Source organism: Myxine glutinosa, chromosome 1 (genome assembly GCF_964187855.1).
Source record: "Myxine glutinosa chromosome 1, kmMyxGlut1.1, whole genome shotgun sequence".
Taxonomy (NCBI): Eukaryota; Metazoa; Chordata; class Myxini; order Myxiniformes; family Myxinidae; genus Myxine; species Myxine glutinosa.
The window spans coordinates 199,746,562-199,772,294 of NC_136261.1; the positions used below are offsets into that span (position 1 = coordinate 199,746,562).

The 25,733-nt window shown below is 43.1% G+C and overlaps 1 protein-coding gene across 2 annotated transcripts in view; it reads right to left on the minus strand.

Annotated features, from left to right (window-relative positions):
* LOC137417601 (receptor tyrosine-protein kinase erbB-4-like) overlaps nt 1-25,733 on the minus strand; it is a 249,597-nt gene that overhangs the window by 117,876 nt on the left and 105,988 nt on the right. For both annotated transcript variants that reach the window (XM_078782410.1, XM_068103503.2), the window contains exons 8-10: nt 20,227-20,346; nt 17,310-17,436; nt 17,002-17,075 (exon numbers count right to left, since the gene is read on the minus strand). In XM_078782410.1, coding sequence (XP_078638536.1) covers nt 17,002-17,075; nt 17,310-17,436; nt 20,227-20,346 — 321 coding nt within the window. The remainder of the gene's footprint in view (nt 1-17,001; nt 17,076-17,309; nt 17,437-20,226; nt 20,347-25,733) is intronic.

The following is a 25,733-nucleotide window of genomic DNA, read 5'->3' on the forward strand; positions in this document are numbered from 1 at the left end:
GACTAGAGGAGGAAGGGAGAAGGGGAGGATATGGGAGGAGAGAGAAGGAAGGGGCAGGGGAGAAGGAGACGCGAGAGGAGAGGAGGGAGGGTGGAGGGGAGAGAGAGAAAGGAGGGAGAAGAAGGGAGGGTTGAGGGGAAAAGGGGGGGGGGGGAGAGGAGGCGCGGAGGGATGGGGTAGCAAGGAGGGGGAAGAGAGAGAGAGGCAAGGAGGGTGGAGCGAGGAGGATGGGGGTGGGGGGGGGGGGGAAGAGTGACGCCTCACCTCACCAAACGTCGCTACGCTATATTAATATACTCCGGTAGTGAGGGGAGCGAGGAGAAGGGTGGGAGCGAGAGGTGTTTGGAAGTAGTGCGCGGCACTTTATTAGGAGGGAAGAGCAAAGAGGGGGACAGAGAGAGAGAGAGAGAGAGAGAGGGGGGGGGGGGGGAGGGGTGGGTAGCAAAGGTGACGGGGAGAGGGGGAGTTAGCAAAGAGAATGATATGCAATGAGAATGATAGGTTAAGAGAATGATAGGTTATGATGGCCGGAGACTCTTAACCTCAGCCAGATTTAAAAAATTAAGCTGCGGAATTGAGCTTAGCAGCAGTCCTGACTGCTAAAAAGTGTTAATTTGTACTCCGGATGTTTACGGACGTCTCTAGGTTGACACAAATGCACATGTACACCAAACACAAAAACCTTTATATAGTCTTCCATAAATGTGAAAATCAAACAGCAAATCAGCGAAATGTGGAAACCACTGAGAGCAGACAAAATGTCGACTTTACACATGCAATGATACAGTTCGACTCGACATGGCGTACTTCTGATTTGAGTTCCAAACACGACATTTGTTTTGTTGTTTTTTAAATAAGTATATATTTTTAACAATTATTTAATTAATATACCTATCTATTAATACAATGAAAGTATATCGCACAAAAATGTTACTCAATAAAAAAATGGGAATGCAAAGAAAAAAGGGAGCTCTGTCTACTCTAACGCCATGGCATGCAAAAGCAGCCTGAATCTTCAAAAAAACGTGAAAACCAAGCAGGAAAATCAGAGAAATGTGCAAATCACAACTAGCAAACAAAATGTTAGACTTTCACTTGCAAAGCTATAGTTCAACACGTTCAACACAGACACAAAGTTTGTTTTTTTAAATAAGTGTATTTTTATTGTAGATATTTCAAGAGAACTATATACAACTATATTAATCTATATATAGTGTAGCAGCATAGCAAACCTGTTGTGCATTTTGTGATACAAGCACCAAATTTGGCACAGTGTGTGTGTGTGATCGTTTTAAGGCCATTTTCCCCGCTAGAGCGGGGGTTAGCCTTGCGGGCCCCATGACAATCATGGTTCCCTGTTTGAGGCACAATTTGTACAAATTTGCACAAAGGCACAATATACACAAATTTGGCACAAATGTACATTAATATGTTGCGAACATTTTCAGATATTGGGCCACTTGAAATTCCGTAATTTTTTTTTTCAAATTTTTCGGGTGACACCGTCACAATTTCGGTCTTCGAGGCCGGCCGATATAGTGGGGCGGCTTAGCCCAAATATTCAAAAGAATTGTGCATTTTGTGATACAAGCACCAAATTTGGCACAAATGTACATTAATATGTTGCGAACATTGTGTGGTCAGCAATGAAGACGAGAGTCTGAATTACATGTATGCAAAAGACCTTGTGAACCAGTGAAGCAAATACACGGGTAAGCAATAATTAAATCTAGGGCATGATATAATTTCCATGATGTTTACCTCTACACTCAATGGTGGAAGGAGGTAATGTTTTGATCCCAGCTTGTCTGTATGTCTGTTTGTCTGTTAGTCCACAAAATTCCAGACAAAGCTTGTAGTAGTGGTAGTTGTAGTGGTAGTGGTGATAACAGAAATTGTTATATAGAACTGAACTTATATTATTATTATATGCAGAAAATAACTTCATTTCTATATGCCCTGCAGTGGACAGGTTAATTGGTTTATGCACTGAAGGGGTCACCCTGGTGTGCACTGCTGTGTTCTGCCTCACTGAGTTGTTCAGGTATGATGTACTCAGCACAAGCTTCCGGTCGGCCCGGAGGTGGGGGTGCGGGGCCTGTCACGGAACGTCAAAACAAACGGCCTGCCGGGGCCGCCCAAAAGTCGGGCGTGAGGGGCGCGTCCACTAATGGAACGCCTCTCGCTTCCCAGATCAAGGGCCACGTGGTCAGGAGAACCTCGTCCCTTCCGGTCACACTTTGCCTATCGGCTGGCCTCGAAGACCGAAATTGTGACGGTGTCACCCGAAAAATTTGAAATTACGAAATTTGAAAAAATTTGAAAAAAAAAATTACGGAATTTCAAGTGGCCCAATATCTGAAAATGTTCGCAACATATTAATGTACATTTGTGCCAAATTTGGTGCTTGTTTCACAAAATGCACAATTCTTTTGAATATTTGGGCTAAGCCGCCCCACATATTTTTTCTTTCATCTTTGGATCCATATTTTTTTTCAGCGAGGAATATTATATACGGAATCTGAATCGGTGGCAGAGCAGCGCTGATTCGCTGATTCGCGCTCATTGATGACGATCACGATCACGTGATGACGTGATCACGAATGATATTCGTGACGCGATCACGTGATGTTCCTTGCCGCCAGAAACTCACAGCAAGCAGCATAGATTTTAGCATGATTAGCATTTAGCATGATTTAGCATAGATAGTAGCATGTTTCACATAGATTTTTTTTCAGCGAGGAATATTATACACGGATTCTGATCGGTGGCAGAGCAGCGCGCTGATTTGCTCAGAGCGATCACGTGATGTTCCTTGCCGCGCGATTGCGTTTTTTCACATTTCAGCGAGGAACATTGCCATTTACACCACATAGGTTTTTTTTTCTTTCATCTTTAGATCCATATTTTTTGCCATAACGTAGCGCATTATGGCTCTCTCGAGCTCGAGTTAGCCAATCACCTGGGGGCATGAGGCCACGTTGGCCACACCCACGACACGACGCAGAGTTGCAATCGTGCGTTTGCGTCGTTTCTTACCACGTGTAAACGTGGTATTTTGTCTACGAGTATTTTGAATATTGGTATTTTGGTATTTTGAATTTGTCTACGAGTGAGTGACTGGAAGACTGACTGTGATAAAGGCAATGGCACAGAAGAAAAGAAATTTGTCACGTTCAACCTCCCGAGCAAGGAAAATCGCTGATCGGAGATCCATGAAGCCGATGAAGATACTTTTCACCATCGACAAGCCAATCAAGAACGTGTCTCTAGATTCAGACAGCGAGAGACAGAAGATGAGACAGAGGCACGTCTAAATGCCAATCAACAATGTCTGGCGAGGGCCAGACAGCGAGAGACAGAAGATGAGACAGAGGCACGTCTAAACGCCAATCAACAATGTTTGGCGAGGGCCAGACAGCGAGAGACAGAAGATGAGACAGAGGCACGTCTAAACGCCAATCAACAACGTCTGGCGAGGGCCAGACAGCGAGAGACAGAAGATGAGACAGAGGCACGTCTAAACGCCAATCAACAATGTCTGGCGAGGGCCAGACAGCGAGAGACAGAAGATGAGACAGAGGCACGTCTAAACGCCAATCAACAACGTCTGGCGAGGGCCAGACAGCGAGAGACAGAAGATGAGACAGAGGCATGTCTGAACGCTAATCAACAACGTCTGGCGAGGGCCAGACAGCGAGAGACAGAAGATGAGACAGAGGCACGTCTAAATGCCAATCAACAAAGTGTAGCGAGGGCCAGACAGCAGGAGACAGAAGAACAGCGCCAAAAACGACTCAACAACTGGCAACCATCAGGCAGACGGCAGCCGGCCATTGCATGGGAGAAGGCTGCATTCAGTTACAATCCGAACACTGACTACTCCTCAAACGTTGATATTGGCTCCATGTCGTTCACCTGTCAGTTTTGCCATGCCTTGAAATGGAATGGAGAAACACCAGGAATGTGTTGCAGGGGAGGCAATGTCCTTTTGCCTTCTCTCCAATCTCTCTCCAATGACCTTTGAAAGAACTACTTCAATCAACTATGACTCAATCCAGACACTTCCTGAAGGAAATCCGTAATTACAACTCTTCGTTCCAAATGACTTCGTTTGGAGCAGATCGCGTCGTCACTGAGCAAGGATTCATGCCTACATTCAAGGTGCAAGGCCAGGTATACCACCTCATTGGCTCTATCCACCCTCAACCAGGTGAGCAACCGAAATTTTTACAAATCTATTTTATGGGTGACCACCGAGAAGAAGCTGCCCGACGAGGACAGAACTTCCCCAACCTACGCTCTGAACTAATCCTCGCCTTACAAGATATGCTACACTCAAATAATGCGCTGGTCAACAGCTTCAAGTCGACATTGGAGAGAATGCCTTCACCTGATTACAAGGTCGTAATTCGAGCTGACAAACGTCCTCACCGAGAGCACGAACGTCGGTTTAACGAGCCAGTCAACAATGACGTTGAGGTTCTCATGGTAGGAGAGCAGTACAACAATCGCGACATCGTCCTGCATCTTCGCGACAACAGCACGAAGCGGATTTTGGAGACTCACCGATTCTATGACGCCCTCCAGTACCCTCTGATTTTCTGGAAAGGACAAGATGGCTATCATTTTGAAGTTGAACAAGCTGGCGGCCAGGGAAAGAAAGTATCTGCGAATGACTTCTATGCCTTCCACATCATGGTCAGAAAGAATTCCACAAATCATATCCTGCAGTGCCGTGATCTGTTCCACCAGTTCATCGTCGACATGTATGCCAAAATCGAAAGTGAGAGACTCCTCTTTATCCGGCTCCACCAACGTCAACTGAGGGCAGAATCGTACGCACACCTCAGGGATGCTGTCAACAATGACGGAGATGTTCAGAACATGGGACAACTGGTCATCTTGCCATCCACGTTCACCGGAGGTCCCCGATACATGCACGAGCGGACCCAGGATGCGATGGCATACATACGCAATTATGGTCGCCCGACCTTTTCCTTACCTTCACCTGTAATCCGAAGTGGGAAGAAATTAAGCGAGAGTTGATGATCAACCAGCAGCCAACACATCGCCATGACATTGTCGCAAGGGTATTCCACCAGAAACAGAAGGAACTCATGCAGACGATTAAGAAGGGCAAAGTTTTCGGGACTGTCCGATGCTTCATGTACACCATGGAATGGCAGAAACTAGGCCTGCCCCATGCCCACATTCTGGTGTGGCTAGAAGAAAAGATCCACGCTTCCAATGTAGACTCTTTTATCAGTGCTGAACTTCCAAACCCTGATGAGGATCCAGAGCTGTTCAACATCGTCAAAACGCAGATGGTGCATGGCCCTTGCGGCCAGCTGAATCCATCGTCTCCGTGTATGAAGGACGGTAAATGCACCAAGCGATATCCTAGGGCATTTCTCAAGGAAACGCAGACTGGTCTGGATGGATACCCACTTTACCGGAGGAGAAAGCCTGAAAGCGGTGGATCTGAAACATCTATTTCAATTTCCGAGACCAGAAGCATAGATGTTGACAACCGATGGATTGTACCATACTGTCCACTTCTCTCTAAAATGTTCAAGGCTCATCTCAATGTTGAGTTCTGCAACTCAGTGAAATCAATCAAATACGTGTGCAAATACGTCAACAAAGGTTCGGACATGGCGATGTTCGGCCTTCAGAGGAACAAAAACGACGAGATCGAGTCATATCAGCTGGGGCGTTACGTCAGTAGTAACGAAGCTATCTGGAGAGTTCTCAATTTCCCTATCCACGAACGCTACCCAACCGTTGTACACCTTTCCGTACATCTTGAGAATGGCCAGAGAGTGTATTTCACAGAAGGCAACGCAAGGCAAAAAGCAGCAGAACCACCAAGTTCAACTACACTTACTGCATTCTTCCAATTGTGTCAACATGACGAATTCGCCAAAACACTCATCTCCAATGAAGTCCCACAGTACTACACCTGGGTGGTTGGCAGTAAGACGTGGAAAAGACGTACACAAGGAGCACGAGTTGTGGGACATCCCGACATTCGCCGTTCAGATGCAATTGGACGAGTCTACACTGTACATCCAAACAATTTCGAATGCTTCTTCCTGCGCCTTCTACTCCATCATGTCAAAGGACCCATCTCTTTCCAAGAACTGAGAACGTTCAACGGCCAGGTTTGCGACACCTTCCGCCAAGCCTGCCACCTGCATGGCCTTCTGGAGGATGACAGCCACTGGGATGCCACTCTAGAAGAAGAAGCAGTCACGCTCTCCAGCCCTGTTGAGAAATATCTTTGCCATCTCCAAACTTGCGGTCTCTCCAATCTGGTACAACTGTGGAATAACCATCGTGACGATCTCAGCGAGGACATTCTCCACAGGGCAAGACAGGTTCATGCTGAAGCAGACTACTCCGATGCGATCTACAATGAAGCCTTAGTACTCATAGAAGACAAACTGCTTTCTCTTGGAGGACATTCGCTGGAGGTCATTGGCCTTCCTGTAACACAGCGACAACAACAGAATCACCTGGCTCGGGAAGTACTCCGAGAGACTTCATACAACGCACAAGAGTTGGAAAACTACATCAATGAAAACGAGCCAAGACTGACAGTGGAGCAAGAACAGATCTACATGCAAGTGCTGGTGAGCATACACTCTTCTGAAGGTGGATTGCTCTTTCTGGATGCACCTGGAGGCACTGGAAAAACGTTCCTTATGAACCTCCTCCTGTCAAAAATCAGGCAGAAAAAGATGATTGCTCTGGCTGTTGCCTCTTCCGGAATTGCTGCCACTCTTCTCCCCGGGGGCCGGACCGCCCACTCAACCTTCAAGCTCCCCCTCAACCTCACTAACACGGAGCAGCCAATGTGCAACATCTCCAAGTCATCGGCTGTCGCAGAGGTATTTCGGCAATGCCAACTCATTGTCTGGGACAAGTGCACAATGTCTCACAGAGTTGCACTGGAGGCAGTTGACCGCACACTGCAAGATATTCGAAACGATCAGACTGTCATGGGAGGCATTACTCTTCTGATGGCAGGGGATTTCCGACAGACCCTGCCTGTCATACCACACGGGACCAAGGCAGATGAACTTCGTTCCTGTATAAAGGCATCTCCTCTATGGTCAAAAGTGACGAAGTTGAAACTCAGCACAAACATGCGTGTCACCCTTCATGGAGATGTAGCCGCAGGTGCCTTTTCAGCGAAGCTGTTACAGATCGTAAACGGAGATTTGGAGACGTGCCCTGAAGATTGACTGGACATCGTACCATGCGGCAACAATGTCACCACGGCTGACGAACTCAAGGCGAACGTCTTCCCCAACATCCCCGCCAACTACCGAAATCACTCCTGGCTCTGTGAAAGGGCAATTCTAGCCCCAAAGAACGATGCAGTGGACAAAATCAATTTGGATCTTCTGCAGACTATTCCTGGGGATCTAAGAACTTACCGATCTGTCGACTCAATCCAAAACGACCACGAGACTGTCCATTACCCGGTAGAGTTCCTCAATTCGCTACAGCCTCCGGGTGTGCCTCCCCACATACTCCATCTAAAGGAAGGTGCTCCAATCATGCTCCTGAGAAATATCGATCCTCCAAAACTGTGCAACGGCACACGACTGGCGATCAAAAAGTTGATGCCTCACGTAATTGAGGCCAACATACTTACGGGAAACTATAGCGGGGAACAGGTCTTCATTCCGAGGATACCAATCATACCATCTGATCTGCCATTCGAGTTCAAAAGGCTCCAATTCCCCGTACGGCTCAGCTTTGCCATGACCATCAACAAGGCGCAAGGACAATCTCTCAAGGTGGTCGGACTGAACCTTGATTCCCCGTGCTTCTCCCATGGCCAACTATACGTAGGATGTAGTCGGGTAGGACAAGAGAACAATCTATACATCCTATCCGAACAAGGAAAGACAAAGAACATTGTTTACAAGGAAGCACTGCGTAATTAACTACGTGTCTCGTGTGTTGTGATGATTGTGAGAATATCGATTTTGATTCTGATTCTGATCTGATTTTTATGTGTATTTATGTGTATTTTATGTGATTTTATGTATTTATGTGTATTAAAAAAAAACACACAAAAAAAAGGCACGAAGGAAAATAGTTAATTACTCCGACACATTTCGCTGCGGTGATTGAAAAATCACCGGACAATTGTTGCTGTTTTGATGCTTTTTACTGCTGTTTTGATGCTTTTACATTGCTGTTTTGATGCTTTTTCACTGCTGTTCTGATGCTTTTTCACTGCTGTTTTGATGCTTTTTCACAGCTGTTCTGATGCTTTTTTGCCGTTTTTTAAAATATAAAAATCTCATTTCCAAAAAAAAAAAAAAAATCTCACAATGATGACATATAATTCACAGAAAACGCTGAAGCAACCGCCTAATGTTACGGTGATGTTTAACTCTGAGTGAGAATAGTTCTAAATTTTAAAAACTTTCATCTGATATTTGTGATTTATTTCAAACAAACTGTATTTCCCATCTACACGGCCATGTATTCCTATTAACGTTATGTAAAGTACATAAATTGTGTGGATTACGTCATTTGTGGATGTGATGAATTGCCAGTAACCATCTATATCCCTCCCCTCCCCTTCCCTCCTCCCCTTCCCTCCTCCCCCTCCCTCTCCCCCTCCCTTTCCCCCCTCCCCCTTCCCCCCTCCACCCCCCTCTCCCTCCCTCCTCTTCTCCCCTCCCCCCTCTCCTCCCCTCCCCCCTCTCCTCCCCTCCCCCCCCCTCCCGTTCCCCTCCTCTCTCCTTCCCCTCCCCCTCCCCTCCCCCGCCCGGCAATGCCGGGTACTTCTGCTAGTATATAATGAAAGTAGATCGCACAAAAATGTGAATCAATGCAATCTAGTGTAATAAAAAACTACGTAAAAACAAAAAACAAATCTTAAGGACACCATCTCTTTAATAGTAGCCGGCGAAGTCAGTGTTGTGAATGAACGCGTACGTATTATGTTGAAAAGCCAGATTTTGCTGGATCCCTTGAGAATTTCGAAGCTTTGATGCACCAAATCGCTCCATGGAGGCCGCCATCTTGTGGATGCGGAAGTATGCATAAAAAATTGCGAAAAAGTTAAATAGGAGTTTGTTTCACCCGTCTTTTTTTGATTCACAATCTTATACACCTCTAATTTGTAATTAAAATACTTTAAGGCCAACCTCGCTCCCCGGGCCCGCACAGGCCCTGGTTATCTTCAACGAAAATTGTCACCAAACACCGGAACCAATGAGATTCGTGTATTTGAAAAAATATTTCAAAAAAGCTTATTTCGGAGGCTGAAAACGGCGTCAAATATTCTAAAATTGACGAAGAATTATTTTTTAGAAATCTCGCGGCCGTAGGGGATAGTTTTTCACGGCCGGAAATATCCGAAGTTGAGACGGAATTCACCGAATTAATCAAGAAAGAAATTTTATAAATTTTAATCTCATCCAGAATGCAAATGGTGTCATTTTGAACTAGGTACGGTACCTACTACACCTACCTACCACCAACTACCTAACCTACTGATGCCATAGTGATGGGTAAAATAGTGGCAAGAGGCTTTGGCTTCGCCGGCTCATTGCGGCTTTGCAGTAGGGTACTAGTACTTTAAAATATACGCAATCTGGGTCCATTGTATAGAGGGAATTTTAAATACAGATCGTAGGTACAGTGGAGTGACAGCCTATCCCATGGAAGTATGAATTAAGTTTAAAATTATTATGAAGTTAAATAAAAACTAGAACAGTGCGACTGTCACCAATATTCCTCCGCATAGTCCCACAATGGGTAGATGCCATCACTGCATATGTATGGGTAATGGATCACGTTTGTGAAGTTTCGTATTGATCGGATAAGGTTTGTTTTTCTATCCAAGATGGCTGCCAAACCATGTGACCTATGACATCATCATTTTCAAATGATATGCAACAGTGCTGTTAGATGACATTTGTAAAATTTTGCATCAATAGGGTGAGCGGTTTCAGAGATAGAATTATTTAATATTTTCCTTCAATCCAAAATGGCTGCCAAACCATGTGACCTATGATGTCATAAATTTAATATTTCAATACAAATGGGTCATATATCATGTGCATGCAATTTCTGATTTTTAGGATAAGGAATTTGATTAAAACATTTTTGGCTGGTATACCACTTCACCTATGATGTCATCATTATCATGCTTTTCTTCCCCATTGGGAGTACTTGACAATGTGCCAAGTTTAAAAATTTTCCATTCAACGTTTTCCGATAAATAATTTTTTAATTATTTGCTTTTAATCCAAGATGGCTACCATACCACGTGACCTATGATGTCACAATTATCATGAATACATTCTGCATGGGTGTCACTCCGACCCTGAAAGTTTAGTCTCAATCGGACATGTGGTTGCTGAGAAAAACGAGGTTTAGCCCGTACGGACGGATGGACAACCCGAAAGCATAATGCCTCCGGCGACTTTGTCGGCGGAGGCATAAAAACTAACCCCAGTAGGAGAATGACAGCCTCGCTTAAATAAATGAATATATACACTTAGTTATAAGAATTGCTAGATATGGTAAATATTCTCAGATTTCACTCCAGATTTGGACATTTATTTAGTCTACAGGATCCAATCCTCATATCCGAATCCAGATTTTGATGATATGCTCAAATTATATTATTAAGTGAAATTTAAAAGAACTAACCCCAAAAGTAGAATGACATCCTGGCGAAAATAAATGATTATATACATTTAGTTAAATCGGCAAATATGGTAAATGTTGTCAGATTTCACTCCAGATTTGGACATTTATTTAGTCTACAGCATCCAATCCTCAAATCCGAATCCAGATTTTGATGATATGCTTCAATTATGTAATGATAATTATCGATCGTGTTTCCAGGCAAGGCACGTTTGAATAGGCCGAAACAAAATGGTAGCTTAAGAACTCAGTGAGTGGCAGTGGCAGATGGCGGGCCGCCATATTGGTAAGGCTTTTTCGGGTTCTTTTTCTTATGAGCACATCGTTAATCATCTTCAAAAAGGATGTTATAACACACCCAAACACCCAGTTTTCATCCTTGCAATCTGTTGGAGGTCCAGGTGTATGTTTGCAAAGTTTGGGGCTGCTAGGTTTCATGGTTTTGGAGTTATGGAGGAGACAGACGGACGGATGGACACTGCTTTTTAATATATATATATACTATATATATATATATATATATATATATATATATATATATATATATATATATATATATATATATATATATATATATATATATATATATAATCGTTAGATTAAATAAGACGCGGACGCAGCTACGTCCGCGTCTTATTTAATCTAACGATTATTTATTCAATGCAAATGAGACGCCCTGCTCGTACTGTGGAGTTTCTACTATTTCTTACAGTTATATATATACGTATATATATATATATATATATATATATATATATATATATATATATATATATATATATAGATATAGATATATACGTATATATATATATATATATATATATATATATATATATATATATATATATATATATATATACATATATATATATATATATATACATAATTTCTTCGTGTGGTGGCTCCACAGTATTCTGCAGATGTGTGCACCAGTGCAGGTGTTGATGTGCTTAAGGTAGTGAAATCAGTTCCCCAGTCATGGCCAGCTGTGGATAAGGTTAATTCTAGCAGCCGTTTTTTCTGCTGCTTTCTCTGCATGCTTCCTTAAGGTCAGGGACCGGTCCATTTGCATACCAACCTAGGTAGGAGCATTCATGAAGGGAAGCCAGTGTTATTTCGTTTGCTTCTAGCTGCCTATCTTTGTGACTGTTCTGAAGTTGGAAGATAGAGCAGACTGACTTCTGAAGGTTGAGACGTAGACATTATTGGTGGTAGTCACGTTTCATGGAAGCAACTCCTCGGCTGAGAGAGGCCTCAACTTGCTCAAAAGACCTGCTCAGATGCAGGATTGCAATGTCGGTGGCGTAGGCACTATTGGTACCTGTTGTCTCATGAAGGTCTGATGTGTACATGTCAAACAGCTGGGGTGCTATGACTGAGTCTTGTGGAACTCCATTCTTGAGTCTCTGACTTTTGCTGTTTTGTCCGTTAAGGTTGATTCTGAAGCAGTGGTTGTAGTTTGGATAAAGTAGACTAGATGGCGGTCCTGTAGTAACTCGTGCAGCTTCAGCAGCAACATGATGAAAGACTGTATCATATGTTGAGACAAGTCAAAGAAGACTTTCACTTTCAAAGAGTCAAAGAAGACAAGTGAAAGAAAATCAGACAACAACTTGATCAGGGGACTGGGTATTGTAAAGGAAAACAACTTGGAAATCAAGGCTTTAAGTGGCAGACCATGTCAAAGGTTCGAGATACAGTATATCCAGAGAGATGGCTCTAAACTCTTGCTTGTACCTATGCTGGGCAGAAGCCTTTTAGATCTGTAGTTGAGGGGATCAATTTTGGGACCTTTCTTATGGATAGGAATGAGGTCTGCAACTTTCCAAAATCGAGAAAGCTGACTATCCGAGAAGGCCCAGTGAAAGGCAGAGGATATTGGGTAGGATAGGACCAAAGTACTTTTCGTGAGTATTATAACCTTCATACATACTAGCAAGACCTGTTGCAGATGTATCGCGTTTTTCAATAAACTACAGGGTGTCCACAAAGTCACGCATCAAAGGCAAAACATTTATTTGTAAGGTTGGCTACATCAGTTGTTCGAAATGTGTCCCACCATTCTCAAAACTATTAATTTTGAATAAAGTTAATAAAACTATAAAGAATATACTTATAGAACCACCTTTAGAGGCCATTTTTCCCCACAGAGCAGGGGTCGGCCTTTTTCGGGCACCGTGGTCCCATTTTTGAAGCAATGTTTTATGGCCGGATGCCCTTCCTGCCACCAGCCTTGTTAGTCGCCTCTTGCGACACACAGAGAATTACCAGTGAACTGGTATTCAATTTGCCGACCTCGGAAGGATGACAGGCTGAGTCAACCCCCCTGACGTTAATTTAACGATGACCGGGATTACGAAGCCAAGATTACGAGGATCCCAAGCCGGCACCCTAACCGCTAAGTCAACACCAGGCTATACAGAATAAAGTTATAAAATCTGTAAAAAAAATACATTAAAAAAATTAATACATTGGATAAATTAAATAATTTCCTATGATACACGACTTTGTGGACACCCTGTATTGTGGGGGAGAAGCTCACATACTGTGGATCTCTAGTTATTGTATTGTAAAGAGAGCACAGTGTAGCTCGGGTTATTTTCTGGCTCTACGATATAGCACCACTCAGTGTAGCTCGTGAAAGGTTGTCATACCGGTCGCTGCAAGTAAAAAAAAAGAAGCTGTCGAAAGCTTCAGCATTATACACCGCACTTTTTTTTCCATAAATTCTGCCAATATAAATCGGAAGAGTTGTTAATTCTAGTAACTTCATTTGCTTAATATTCTGTAAATGGAAAGGGATTCATGCTTTGCCTTTTGAGTGATGACAAAGTTAAAGAACTTTGGGGAGTAGCATCCAGAATGACTGTGTCCTTTAAGAGAGAAGCATTGGAAGGGAAATGTGTGCAAGTGACAGACCGGATCAGCTCCCACCAGGTTTTGGAGGACGGTGAGAGACTTGGGAATTGGGATCAGAGGTGAGGCTGCTGAGATGGGTTGCGTTGGAAGGGTTCGGCCCTGGCTCTGCATAGTACAGATGGTCCTAAGCTGTGCGAATAGATTTCCGATTGCCATCAGAAAGGTTTGCCTTCCAAGGGAAAATGCACCCTAAAGTTTTGACCTTGGACATTGGATTTCTGTAGAAGCTCTACCATGAGCATGAGCATGAGCTGTGTGTCTGTCTCACATGTTATACTAAACCAAACGTTAACGAATTCGTATTAATTTCACATTGTATAATAAATTAGGACAGGTCTCCAGACCCCTTTTTACAACAGTACTTTAACGTTCCTTATTGTTTCAGTAAAGATTATATTTTCATTCAACAATGATTTATTATTGTTTATGACCATATGCCAACTTATTTCTGCACACCAATAGTGCTGGAGGGATTCTTTTTTGTACAGTTTCTGGGACAAATGGTTCCTCCTCACCCCCTTCTACTTATTCAATCCTACATTTTGCCCATGAAATACACATATTAATATGATAGCTTGCCTCTTTCTTTTTTGTGTAATCCTAATAATTATAATTCTGTTTCCTGATAATAAATCATAATTCTGCTGTGACAAATTGTGCATTTGGTGTACTTTTCTGCTGCGTTATGTTCCACCAGTAATACACGCTCCCTCTGGGAGCGAGAGGATTTGTTTTCAGAATTTGCATCGTTTCCCACCCTCAATACCCACTCCCTCCTGCAGGAGTCAGTGGTTCATCTGCTTGTGCTATTCCATATATACAGGCAAAGATGGCAAATCTCCTCCCCACACTCACAGGAGAAAGGGGGGGAGGGGAGGGAAGATTTATTGCCCATGACCTGACCCTGGGTACCCCAGGCATGATTGCAAAATTTGATTAGTAGCTTTCTAATGAGACCATTTTTATTATTATACGACAGCTGGAGCTGCCACATTAAAGCTCAAGGTCCTGCTTCTTCTTCACCTGATGGATGGACAGATGCATCTCCTTTTAGTAACAGTAACACCCATTCCCTCCTGGAGTGAAAAAGTTGCCAATACCTGCTCCCTCTCGGAGTCGGTGTTTAAACCACTTGCCCTATTCTCCATGTACAGGTGAAAATCACAGGTCATCTTCCCATTCCCACTGGGAGAGGGGGTACTCAGGTTTTTTTTTTTGTGCCCACAACATGACCCTGGGCAACCTGAGCATGCATGCAAAATTTGGCGGAGATTGGCCCAGCCATTTTCGATTCTCTTAATGATCGGACATCCATACACAGACATACATACATCCATACATACATACTTAGAATTGCCTAATTTTAGTATGATGTCTTTGTTTAAACAGGAATCCTATCGCCAGCTACAATTCCCAGGCTAAAATATGTTAACAGATAGTTATTCTGATGGTTCTAAAGCGAAAGCTGGATGATTCCCCGATTCCGGGATTCAGTCACTGACCGAGAATCTAAATTGCAACTCGTCCTACAAGAAGTTCAACAATGCGAGATAGCGAGCTTGTCTTCCCACCAAACTCATCACCTGGTTCATCAGTTTTACTATCAATTGCTTCTATGAAAGCAAATAGAGGAGAGGGGTATGGGAGTGTGGAAGGAGGGGGGACGGGTGATCATTAATGTCAAAGTGGGGCTAGTGAACTACAGCCGGATTCTCACAAAGGATCAATTGTTCAAAGACAAGGGCAATTCTTTGCCCTGTAAAGGTCATTACACATTACACAAGCCTTGGCTATGTTCTATTTGCCTATATTTTATTGGCTGGTAGCTACCAACAATATCTTGCTAAATCGTACGTTATGTTTAAGCATTAATCACAGAGTATAAAATCCATAAACAGCTCCTTGCTGGGTGATAATTTCAGCTGAATAGATGTTTATCCAGCCTCTTCCATCCCCAATTTCATACCAGCCAGCACCCAATTGCATTGTCACTTTTTTGGCATCGGCAACCTTTCACGGGGCTAAAACAAGCATGGGCTCGTAAACCATCAGACCGATTGTTTTCATCCACGTCATAGAAACTATTTCCAGAAAATACTGATGAAGAGTCAGTGTAATCATTGTCACTGGAATTCATAATGTTGTCAGTGTCTGCAAACGTCATTGTATCTTCCTCACTTTATGTTATCAACCTTTGGTTGGGCTGACTCACAAATAGTATCGACTAATAACTAATGAGAGCATCAGTTCTGAGGAAGCAGTTTCTTGGATAAGGTTAATCAATCTTAGATGGGTCGCCACTCCGCCATACGATACTCAAGTGAGTGTATACACTTGTAATTTGGCCAGGGCTTCAACGATAGCTCGCCTACTCTTCGTTAACGACCACCCACTAATGCTGGCAGACGGAGGTCCAGTTTAATGTCCATCTGATGGACATCACACACTCACATTGATGACTCACTCTGCATACAAAACACGAGGATGACAATTTATAGCTGGGTCTGAATTAAAACCCAGGCTAGACTGCTTGGAGGTGAGTGTACATACATCTAGGGCATCCTACCAGTCCATCGAATATGAGTAATAAAATTACAATGATAAAAATAATTATTGTTATATTTTGCTATTTAGAGCAGAGCATTACTACCGGTGGCTCAATCGATAACATTCATATAAATTGTACACTTAATTTGGCAAGATACCTCATTTTTTTAGTGCCCTATTGGAGAAACGACGTTTCATATGAATACTACGCCATTCTGACTACATTGACTCGGCATTTTCCTTCAATCACAAAGAGCTTGCTCTTGCCCTTTTGGTTTTGATAAATATAAATAAATAAACAAACTCAGCTCTCACAATCAGTCCTTGTAAATATTTTAGGTAGTAGATTGCAGACGGCAACCGCTCAGGGTAGTACTACCGTTCTGACTTAGGAACGTTAAAGTGGTGCCCGGAACCATCTTACGCTCTCCGTGTTGGGATTGCTGGTCTTACTTTCTGTCTCACTCAAACTACAGCCACCGGGCTAGCTTTCAATAAATTTTAATTAATTAAGTATATTAAATAAATAAATTCAATTAATTCAATTAATTAGATAAACTAGCTTTAAATAAATTAAATTTCCAGGCTTCTCTCTTGCAAATAAACATACACTTTTCCGACTCATTTTCACTCCTTACCTTTACATTCATTCTCCTTTACTTCTCTTTCCTCTCATTTATCAATGCAGTTATTTTATTTGAGGAATGGCCTTGAAGAGGACTATATAGTCTGTGACTGGAGCCTTCAACATTATAAAAAAAACTATTTTCAGTTTATACGTGACTCAACAGAACCAGTGCCCGAGGCAAGTTCCAATCAAATTAAAATAAGAGGCTGTTCTACCTGTTATTTCCTTTACTGTGTGAAAAACTTCAAGCTTCCTTGGCTCAAGTCGTGAAATGTTGTAGTAGCGGTCACTGCAAAGAGATTTTTTTAAAGCTATGAAAAACTTCGGCATTATCATGCACAGAATATTATTCTTCGTAAATTCTGCCAATACAACTCGGAACAGTTGTTAATTATATTAAATTCAGTTGCTTAAAATGGGTTAGGAATGCATTGTAAAACTAATATTGATATCTGATGGGCATTGATGATGTACTTTTCCGAAAGGTTCACAATTTGCTGACTTCCTCCCAACAAAGACCTACCCGAGAATTCCCGTTTGCAGAAAGATCAAGTTGCCACTGATGGTTGTGCAGTTGGTAAAGAGGTGGATGTTTTGGGAATTGACCGTCTCGTCTTCTTTCAAATCTCCAAAACCAATGCCATCACAGACTGTGCCAATGGGTGGGTTAAAAGGATAAATGGTCTCTTTTATGGAGGAGCAAAAACAGAGTAAAATTCAGTTCTAAAAGCATTCCTTCTCTTTTGACTGCAGATCTCCAATGAACTCAAATCACAAAAGCGTACTAGTTTAATTTAACTTCCTGTTTTGTTGTACAATGAATATTATTTATGGCATGGATTGATATTATTGGATACAGGCAAAAGTAACCATCCGCAGTGACAGGAAAAGCAAGTAAAAGTATCTGTCCTCAGTGACGGGGAAATAAGTTAATCTATCAATTTAAATAAGTCTCTACTGTTAATATGTTAATTCTCCCATCATTTCAAAAGTGAATGTTGAGCTTATCAAACGCAGTGAGGGAAGTGGCCACCATAAACGGGAGACAGATGATCGCACAGACAGGCACCATGGTTTGCAATATATAATAGGTGACCTCCCTTCCAAGGAACTTCAACATAACCACCGTTTAGAGGCCATTTTTCCCTGCAAAGCGGGGGTTGGCCTTTTCGGGGACCGTGGTTGTTGTTGTTTTTTGGTCCCCTTTTTGAAGCAATGTTTTACGGCCGGATGCCCTTCCTGCCGCCAACCCTGTTTGTCGCGTTTTTACGATAAACAGGGAATTACCAGTGAACTGGTACTCAATTTGCCGACCTCGGAAGGATGACAGGCTGAGTCAACCCCCCTGGCGTTAATTCAACGATCAACCGGGATTCGAACCCAGGATCCTTGGATCCTAAGCTGGCACCCTAACCACTAAGCCAACACCAGGGATAAGGAACTTCAACATAGAAAGACATTATTCAGCCCATCAAGCCTGTGCAATGGTTGCCAACCTATAACAGTTTTCTTTTTTGTGTACAGTGTCAAGGCTTGTGGAACAGATATAACACTGAATGGATCAGGACGCAACAGGACAAAAGGAACAGTGGAGAAGTGGGATCAGGCAGGAACAGCCGAAATTGAAGGACAAACTATAGGGAGACTTGGACAAACAGAGGGAGGAATGGAGTGGACAGGATGGATAAAGAAGGACCCCCCCCCCTCTCTCTCTCTCTCTCTTACACCCCCCCACCCATCTCTCTCTTTCACCCCCCCCCCCCCCATTTCTGTCCCCCCTCTCTTTCTCTCCCCTCCCTCTCTCCATCCACCCCTTCCCTCACTCTCCCCATCTCTCTCTTTCTATCTCTCTCTCTCCTGCCATTCTACTCTCCTCCCTCATTCCCCTCCCATGTCCTCTCTCTCTCCAATCCTCCCCTTCTCTCCCCTCCCCTTTCTATGCTGAGTGTCAAGCAAGGAAGCAACCCACACCACTTTTAAAGTATTTGATATAACTAATGTCATGGTTGTGGTTTAAAACGCCATCCTCCTCGACTGAGAGTGGACGCTCTAACTCAAACGAGCTGGACCAATACATTTGACATGACAGAGTAAGATGCCCTCGGTATGAAGGGGCAATATTCCCCCCTCCCCACTCAATATATAAAATCCTCCTTGTTGCTTTTGTTTAGTATAGCGAACATTTCTCATTTGAAATTTCCCACTACACTGCTAGCCAGGGAGCACTCTATTATTCAGGATAATGAACACATAGCTAAGACCAAAGAGTTTGTACAGGATGGTGAATCCTGGCCCATATTGCTCGACTGATGAACTCCTCCAATTCCTATCTTTTATATCATTCCTAATCCACGCATCTTCTTCATTTCCCAGAGTAATAGGGCTCATATAAATATAATCTTTGTTATTAACAGTGCACAGTCTGCTATGCAATTTCCTATTCTTGATCACTTCTCAATTCCATTCTTGACTCGACGTGCCACACTTTATCAATTCAGCATCGGTATGATTATGTGTCGAATTGGGAGAGAAGAACATTATGTGGAAAGATTTTTGAAGCATCCTCTCCCTCTTCTTTTCTTTCTATCTCTCCCTCTTTCTCTCTCTGTTCCTGTTCCTTCGTTCCCTTTCTTGATGTGTTCAACTGCGGCCCCACTGACCCACTGTTAGTACGCTGCTTTTTGCCCTCTGTCAACTATCTCTTCCATGAGCCTCAATCTTGTTAAATTTTAAAAAGAGTGGGAGTGCCGAGTGGGGGGAGGAGCGGTTAAGTATGATGCATAAACTTTTGACTATAAAAAAAAAAAAAATCGTCCTTTTACATGTGTATTTATTCTGAAAGATGCATAATGAAATGATGTCACAGCAGTGCATCATAAAAAGATGATGTCACACCAGAGAATTCTGTTTAAAAAAATTAATTGATTTGGACTATTTTAAGGTACAATAGACTTTGGAAACATTAATTATTTGGCCTGAAAAAAAAAATTGGCCCAAAGCTTGCATTTCAAAATAACTAACAATGACAGTAAAATAATATAAAATTATTGAAAATTATTATTAACATTTCTTAGTGTATTAAAAAATAATAAAAATTAAAATATTATTAAAAAATTAAAATAAAATAATTTAAAATAAAATAATAATAAAATTCAAATAATTTACTTAACTCACAATAAAATAATCATTTGGAAATGCTCAAACACCTTATGGATTTTATGCAAAGACAAGAATAATCTGTTAAAAAATATCATTCCATTATTCATGTCGCACATATCTAAAAATACACTTCGTTTAGCGTTTCAGTTCAAGTTAACAGACAAAAAGGCTGTTATTTCCGAAATGTTTCACAGTAGGACATCTCACCAAGATGCCCAAATCACCCAGTCCTGACCCCCAGTCTAGCCATGACTGTGTTGTGGACACAGAAGGCACATTACCCTTCGGGCAGATGTCTTCCTGACAAGGCTTGCACTGTTTCACTCCATTCTCATCGGCAGCTTCCGTCTTGTTGTCCGGGCACGATCGAACACAGGAATTGTAATCCACCACGAAATTTTCTATGGAAACAAAGCAACAGTTTCAAATGCGCATTTTCAAAGTTGGTGAAAAGGTGACCGGAAAGTCCCATTTGAATGTAACACGAGTGACGTCACCCACATAAATCAAAATTTATTGATCAAGTGAGTTATTGTGTTATTTATTGATCAAGTGACATTGATTTATTGATCAAATATACACTTTCAAAAGATATAAATATATATTTTTAATTACCTGGATATTTGGCTAAGTTATACAGAAATTAATCACCTGAAATGGCCAATCTCGTTTAGAAATATCTGAGAGTAAAGAATGATGTAGTTTTCTTATCATCCTTTAATCCAGTAAAGGGTGTCGACTATTCAATCCAGCATTAATATTTCAGGTAGGCCTTGATATTAAACAGAGCAACAAATTAATTGATAAAATGGCCAAATAGTGGTGAACTCTGTTGAAGAGCACCTTTCGGCCTCAAACTTATCCATGCCACCGGCTGTGACGATGGTGTTTTACAATAAGAAACTCTGGAGCTTGGTGGGATCACACCGACTATCGTGCAGAATATCAGTCCCAGAAATGTTGCGAGGAATTGACTTTAGGTATGATATGTGAGATCTTTATATATGATAGATTGTTCCATGTGTGCAAATGTCCTGGATTTCCTGATACAGCTTAAAAACGATCTCTTGGCATCTAATCTAGGAGGAGGCACAGCATACGGTTCTGGTCAAATCTAACCACAAATGAGATGATCCACAACACAACTTCATAGGAAAGAAGACGTGCAGCGGTGTTTTACCTTCAAACGGATTTTATACACTGAGGAGTCCATCCAAACTCTGGGCTGGCAGGACAGCTCGGAGTCTGGACTCGATTTCTGACATGATGATAAAACTGTCGGAGTGCTATATCAGAGGCCAACCTCAAATGTTTCATAGTTGTTGCCAGCGTCACACATTACAAGAATTGTGCATTCAGAGTGGCATTAGGCCAGGTGTCCCATCTGCTTTTAATCAAGGACTTTATGTTAAAAATGTATTTATTATTCGAGTAAATGTTGTGCCATTGAAACAAACGTGATTCCCCAGAAAACATACAAACATCTGGCCATATCCTGTTTCTATAAATGTTAAACAAAATGGGACAGATGGTAGTAGAGAGGGAGTATAGTGAAAAATTACATGAATATCCAACAACTTTACAAGAGTTTGTTCATTTGTTTTATGCCATATTCAATAGGGAGTCTGTTACGAGTTTGGCCTGCAGTCGTGCACCATTTTCTAATGGCTGCGGTTGTGCTGCTCATACGTTGCCCCCTGTAGGTTAGGAATTTGTTGATCCACAACATAACTTCATATGAACTTCAATTGGCAGGAATTTGTAATTCGTTTAAGGTGCTGGTGATACCTCACCTACTCTTCTTTAGATGGCCAGCAAGTATTGTTGGTCTATCATTCCTCAGCATATTTTTAAGAGCCACAAACTATTGCTAGTATATGGGTTCCCATCTTAATGCCAATCCAAGGAACAACACACTGATTGATGCAACGTCCTGCCGATGAAGCGCCCATCTGACAGTTTATGGCCGGGTCCAGAAACAAACGTAGGCTGGAGAGCTCAAAGGCCTGTGTGTTATCTTTGAATCACCCCATCACACTTTACAAGAATGACAACGATGCCTCTTCTCTCACATTCTTGCAAATAATGAATGACCATGGGTTTGCCATTTTAGATGTGAACGAGTAATATCCAGAAAAACCCCATTTGAAGCAAAATCAATATGAAGTATTAGCTATAAAATTAAACTGGGAATCCATATTGTTGTATTGAGACACCAAAGAAGGTTAAGAAATTCTTTAACATAATCCTCCTCCTTACCCCCACACAGATAAGGATGAAGTTCTTATTCACAATGTCAACAGTGTCCAACTTAGTGTCCAATTGAATGAGCCACAATGGCCAGAGGCTCTTCAAGACAGCAGCAAAGCATCTATATACTATACTAGTGGGGTATCCTTACACATTGTGTAAGCAATAACAAACCATGTCCTAAGAGTGTTAAGCACGTTTGGTCATCTGTCACCTGGCGGTGTTCACCAGAGGGTAGTCACGCAACAACATGTATATATATATATATATATATATATATATATATATATATATATATATATATATATATATGTTTGTGTGTGCCGTACATATACATATATATGTACATATATGTACCGTACACACACACACACACACACATATATACAGTATATATATATATATATATATATATATATATATATATATATATATATATATATATATATATATATATTGTTACTGATCGCGGTTTAGATGTTACTTTGCCGAGCGAAGGCTCCGCGACCGAACAGTTGTTCCCCGACTCACCCGATTCACCCAGAACTTTGGCCGTATCGCACCGCAGCTGCCCAATCTGGAAAACTCTAAAACGACGAAATGCAAAGAGGAAAAGGAATAAAACGAGAAGACGGACAGAAGAGTAATTGGATTTATTGTACACACAAGCAAAAAGAAAGCAGTCACGTTTATTTACAACACATAAGACGCAGGTGACACAGTGCAAATACTAGCTTATACAGACTTAATTAACCCAGGGACAGAACAAACAAAACAAACTCACAAGAAGGGTGGAAAGGCAGGAGGTGGATGGCTGAAGGGAGAGGAAGGTCCAAGGGGTCCTGCAGCACGATCGGCGCGTTTAGCAGCCGCCGTTCCTTCACGGCCTTGCTCAAAACCGCCGTCCAGGCCCCAAGTGGCTGTTGGGTGTTGTTGCTGCTGTGGCCTCCGCTGCTTTCCCAGGACTTGTCCGACTCGGCTCGTCCAAACCCTCAACTCTTCCTTGGTCCACTCACTCCTCACCACCGACTCCTCACCGCAACCAACGCAACCAACTGACCGACACCACTGACTCCTCACCACAACCAACACAACCAACTGACCACCAACTGACCACCTACTGACCACCAACTGCCCTGACTGACTCACCACCGACCAACGCAACCAACTGACCACCACCACCGACTCCTCACCGCAACCAACGCAACCAACTGACCACCGACTCCACTGACTGACTCTCTCACGCCACTTGCACGCGCGCCTTTATAGCGCCTCCGGCGATCAAGCCGCCGGCCTTCAGGACACGCCCATCGGTGTGCTCACCTCGGCCCTGGTTGGTCATGCGACCCTCTGGCTCCGCCCTTGATGACGACGGGCGGGCACGCCCCTCTTCCCCGACCCGAACACTTGTTCAATGGTGGTTTTGGAGGGGAGGTAATTGGCAATCGAGGCTCGGCAATGACGAAAGGGGATGTGAAAGGAAATGGAGGTTTTGGGGATGGGAATGAAAGGCGATCTATTCTCTTTCACTGGTGCAATGGAGTACTTCAATTAATGGGAGACACAGCCTTACTCTAAAACACAGAATAAGATATAACTATCGAACAGGGGTATTCTATTATTGGCTGACGTGTATGCTTGTGGACTAATTATGGGATACCCTTTCACCTTTACACAGCTCCGGAGGCAGGGGGGCGCAGAATAAACAATAATAATAACAATAATAAAGCACACAATCAAAAAAAATATACAGTCCTCATATCCGCAACACTGCACCCTCCTCCTCTTAGGCACGTCCCGGGCCTACAACTTTTATTTAGTGTGACACGTAGGTGTAGTTCCCTCTACTTTTAACCTGACCCTGAGTGCGACAGTTTTAAAACATAAATAAATGTGTCCCGCTGCTCCATTGCACCCTGCCTAACAGACTTACGCCCACAGTTAACCGAATTGCGGAATGGTCTTCAAACTACACACTGACGGTGGGAAGCATTATTTACAATGACGCTATTTTTATTTACAAAACTAACCCAGGACCTGTGATTGTTCTTTCTGGGGGGGAGACAGTCTGCTCTGCATCGACGCACCATTAAAGCACCCAAAACGCACCAATACAAGCACCCTCAAACACCAATCGGTGCAGTCACCATAGTTCATCAGTGTTCAATGCATGTTCAATAAAAATAAAATCAACAACCCCTAACCCTGCAGGTGATCTCTTGCTCTTCGGCTCCCTCTGCTGGTTATTATTATTTGGTCTTCCAGATGTTGTCATTCTTTTGCTTTGCTTACTGGCGGCCTATTTGCAATAAAGTGTGCCCAATGTGTCCTTTTTATTTTCTTTATTTATGGCCCACAGGGCCGACTACGTGTGGTTCACCTGTGGGGCATCGGTGCCCTGTGGCCAAGGTCCGCCAGCAAGATTTCGGGCCCTCATGGCCGGTTCCAGCAGAGAGGCCATGCCCCAACCCATGGGGTCCATAAGTGGTGCTCGGCCACAGACATGTGGTCCATAATGTGGTGCATCGATGCAGACAGCTGGTTCTGGGAATTTCGGGCGCACAATGGCCGACCCACGCACGCTCCCCTCGGCGCCCAATGGCGCACAGGTCATGTGGGAGACAAAAAGAGACAATTGAGCGAGGGGTAAGGTCACAAGGGTACACATCAATAAGGCAATGCAAGGCGAAATGCGTACAGAGGGCGAAGTGAGAAAGCTCGTCCCTACCGTACGTCACCCCCCTGTCACCTACCCTACCCTTGCCCTTACCCCATATGTACAAAATCTACACATTACCAATTCGTCACTACTGTCACGTCTTCCCCATATTTCTCCTATACCAAATTCATCACCACAATCCCTCTATCCAAAATTTGCCATCACCCAATTCGTCATCAATCCTCATAAGGAGGAAGAGATGGAACATCAAGCACAATGTCACACCCACGTCATGATGCGTCTCACAATCCAAACATTTGCACAGTAAAAAATAATCAAAACATGGCATGGTGTGGAGTTCCTGTCACCTCAGGTGAGTGGATGCAGATGGTGTGAGGAGACTTCAATCCTAACTATCCTCTAAATGATTTTAACACACTTTACACTACCCGGGGTCTTTCCCTGCCAATCCATTGGCCAACTTACACTATGGGTTCTAAAAACCAATTCCCATTGACCAAACTGTGGTGCTTCTCAATTTGGGCTCTCACTCCCCCGATTCATCTCCCGGTGCCCTCGCACAATTTCTGGGCTGCGACGTGTAGCTCTCCCAGCAGGTCTACCCACCTGCACACCTCCACCACTGTAGTTGCCACCCGAGCTTACCTAGCTCCTTACCTAACCTATCTAATTTGGGAAGGCCCCTCCTGGCTCTGTCACCCCTTGGTGCCCTCTGGCACTGGGCTACCCGGGTCCGTCCTCCGGATCCTCGGGCCCCATCCACAACTACCGGCTCCCAGAGCCCACCTGCGGCCTCACCTGGCCGACATCCTCACAGTGGTGGAGTGCCCAAACCAACTACACACACTAACAGGCTAC